Source organism: Myotis lucifugus, unplaced genomic scaffold, assembly GCF_000147115.1.
Source record: "Myotis lucifugus unplaced genomic scaffold, Myoluc2.0 scaffold_25, whole genome shotgun sequence".
Lineage (NCBI taxonomy): Eukaryota > Metazoa > Chordata > Mammalia > Chiroptera > Vespertilionidae > Myotis > Myotis lucifugus.
In genome coordinates, this window is record NW_005871073.1 from 10437646 (window position 1) to 10440909 (window position 3264).

Sequence of the window (3264 nt, forward strand, 5' to 3'; positions counted from 1 at the left end):
GGAGGAAGGAGGAAGGAGGAAGGAGGAAGAAGGAAGAAGGAAGAAGAAGAAGAAGAAGAAGAAGAAGAAGAAGAAGAAGAAGAAGAAGAAGAAGAAATGGAGGGAAACAGAGAACCTTAAGAAAAAAAGTAACTGAACCAAAAGTTGGATTAGAAACTAAAGGCTTCACTCCCATCTAGAAAAAGTATCATATATCTGAGAAGAGGTTTCAAAAGTTCAGATGTCCTACCTTCAGCTTCAGGAAGCTACCACATCTATTTTTGTAGATATAAGCACATAAGACCCACAGAGATTAAATGACTTGCCCAACATCACACAGCTATTAATGAAGAAAAAAACAGAATCCAAGTTCCCTGCATTTTATTGCGAAACTCCACTAACTTATGCTGTTTCCATATTTTGTATAAGTTCATGGTAGATTATTTTAAATTCCTTTTTATGTATAAAGAAACCTATATCAGATTTTGTGATATTTACCCTTGATGTTTTTAATCAACGTTATAAATTTTGATAGCACCAAAGCAGAAGTACCTCAGAGCATAATGATCTTTAGGCTTAATTTGTGTTACAAAAATAAGCATAAATAATTACTTATAAACCAGAACAATATTCTCAGTGATATGCTGTTTCTCATTGTCACAGTCCATATGTATTAATGAAAATAAAGAAAAGTAAGTTCTACTAACTGGTTAACATTTACATATCTTGTTACAAATAATACCAGGCTTTTTGTTTGTTTTAATGGGCTGCTTTAACAACTTCTTATTTAAAAGGAATAGAGAAAGAGATGTGTTTTTATTAGTGGGACATCTCTTCATCCTCCATGTTTTCCTGAAGTTAAGAGACAGATAAGCTTATGCTTTCCAAAGAATGGGACTAAGGGAAAGTAGGAAATAAGAGTAGGGAGTTAATTTTAGGAGTGAAGCAAGGTGATTAGATTTACTGTTGGAACTCTCTGCCTTAGGAATCAAACCATGGAGACACATTACTTAAATTAATTATTTGCCTATGTTATCAGCTCTGGCTTATCCTAGAAATGATACTGTAACACAATCTTGATCTTTGGTATAAGGCCCATCAGCTTTGCATTACAACATAAATTGCAGAACCACCTAACATGCTCTCAATTATTGCCAACACAGGTTAAGGTATGAATTATACCATAACCAGTAATATAATAAAGAATAGAAAAGAAAAATGTCTGAATTAGATTATTTTTACCTGTAATTCCTCCCCCCAAGAATTACTATTAATAAATTTAATTAATTAACCGCTTAGTTCATTAAGGTAGATAGATAAGTAGATAGACAGAGGGTAGAGAAACAGTGAAGTAATACCTGGCAGCCTCTCTTTACAATTTCCATTATACATTTCTGTATCAGGAGTGGCACCATCAATCCTGTATTTTCTTTCTCTACAACTTTTCGAATATCAACACCAAACATGACTGGCTCCCGGTTTATATCTAGTCCATGAAGAGAATTCTCCCACTGTTCCAAAAGAGTCACTTTTACATAAATAAGACCTCTAGGCTCAAGTTTGACAGCCAACTGATGTGTCTTTGTCACTCTGAATAAGGTGGGGAGAACAACAGTTCCATGGCAGCACACTCGATTTTTTCTTGGAGTGGGTTCCCAACTAAATACTACTAACTTCAAATGCTGAGCATTTTCAATTTCTATGTTGAAAGTGTGATCCATGTCTAAAAATGTCGTCCGACACGTGAGCAAAGCAGTTCTGGCTTTGTTTACTGAGTCTACCTGAATGGCGCAAAAGACATCTTTTGAATCGATCCGAGGTGGTTTTAAATCCTCAGCACCATAGAAATGCACACTCATGAGCCCAGATATGTATTGTGAACACTTCGGTTGATCAGAAAAGCTATAATGTCTAAACGCATCAATGTCAATTTCATTCTTGCTACAGCTATTTGGAATTATTTCTTTTCCCTTTCCAAATCTGTTTTCAGATCCATGTTTGCTAGATTTAGTTATAAGTTCAGGTGAATCTCCATCACTGAGATAACCACCTCTGCAGGAATACTTAGAACTCATAGAGGGTTTCTTCCGGTAGCTGTGCTGAGAAGACACACTGGTATCGAGGTGGTACCGACTTATAACATTCCTCTTAGCAGCTGTGGTTGTGTTCCCAGAAGGCAGCATAACAGTATGATGAATTTCTTGATAGTCGCATTTAGACAAGGAAGGGGTGTTATCTGGACTGTTTATGTAATTCAAGTTTCCTTTAACACTCAGTTTTCGGCTAAGTTCTGGCAACCTTTTCATTTTCATGGAAAGTTTCCTCACAGTGCGTGGAGATTTTATTTTATCTGGGAAAGACCAATTAATCGAACTGCCTTTTTTCACAAGGCTAGGGCTTGGAGAAGATGGTTCTATAACTCCCAATTCAGTCTTATTTGTAGCAGCTAGGATACCAGGACCTGTTAAAAAAAAAAAAAGGTATTATAAAGTGATATGTTTTGATTCCTACTTTACAAACCACCAGCTTAACAAGCTCTCACATGCACAGAAATTCTTCTCTTGTCTCATCTCAATAGGGAGATTTAGTTATAAGTTAGGTGAATCTTCATTACCATGTTCAAGTAGAACAGCAACAACCTCCGAAATGGCTTACAGAGGAAAGAAGCACCTCCCTCCCTTTCCATCCACTTTTCTATTCTGAAAATTTGGAGGAAGGGTAATATAGGCTCCTTTTAGATCTTTCTACTGTAATATATTTTAGTATGTTATTTTATAGCTATAAAGAGTGAATATCAGAGGAAACTAGGAAAGCTTTGTATTTGAGTATATTAAAAACATATATTAACATATCTCCTATTTTAATATTTCTTTAGAATGTTTCCTCTATATTTATAATCCTCTAAAAAATAAATTTTGGCCCAGCAATTCCACTTCTGGGAATAAGAAATCCAAAACACCGATTTGAAAAAATATATGTGCCCCTATATTTATTGCAGTGTTATTTACAATTAAAGGCCCGATGCATGACATTCATGCACTGGGGGGTGGGGGTCCCTCAGCCCGGCCTGCACCCTCTCGCAGTCTGGGACCCCACGGGGGACGTCCAACTGCCAGCTTAGGTCAGCAGCTGAGCAGCACTCCCACTGTGGGAAACACACTGACCACCAGGGGGCAGCTCCTGTGTTGAGCGTCCGGCCCCCTGGTGGTCAGTGTGCATCATAACAACCAGTCAACCAGTCATTTCAGTCGCTTAGGCTTTTATATATATAGACTAGAAGCCCTG

At 37.2% G+C, this 3264-nt stretch overlaps 1 protein-coding gene across 1 annotated transcript in view; it reads right to left on the minus strand.

Moving 5' to 3' along the window:
• Positions 1-3264, minus strand: part of SYDE2 (synapse defective Rho GTPase homolog 2) — a 40180-nt gene that overhangs the window by 19749 nt on the left and 17167 nt on the right. Inside the window, 1 exon segment of the mRNA XM_006086154.3 lies at positions 1338-2440. Within this exon segment, the coding sequence (XP_006086216.1) occupies positions 1338-2440 (1103 nt within the window).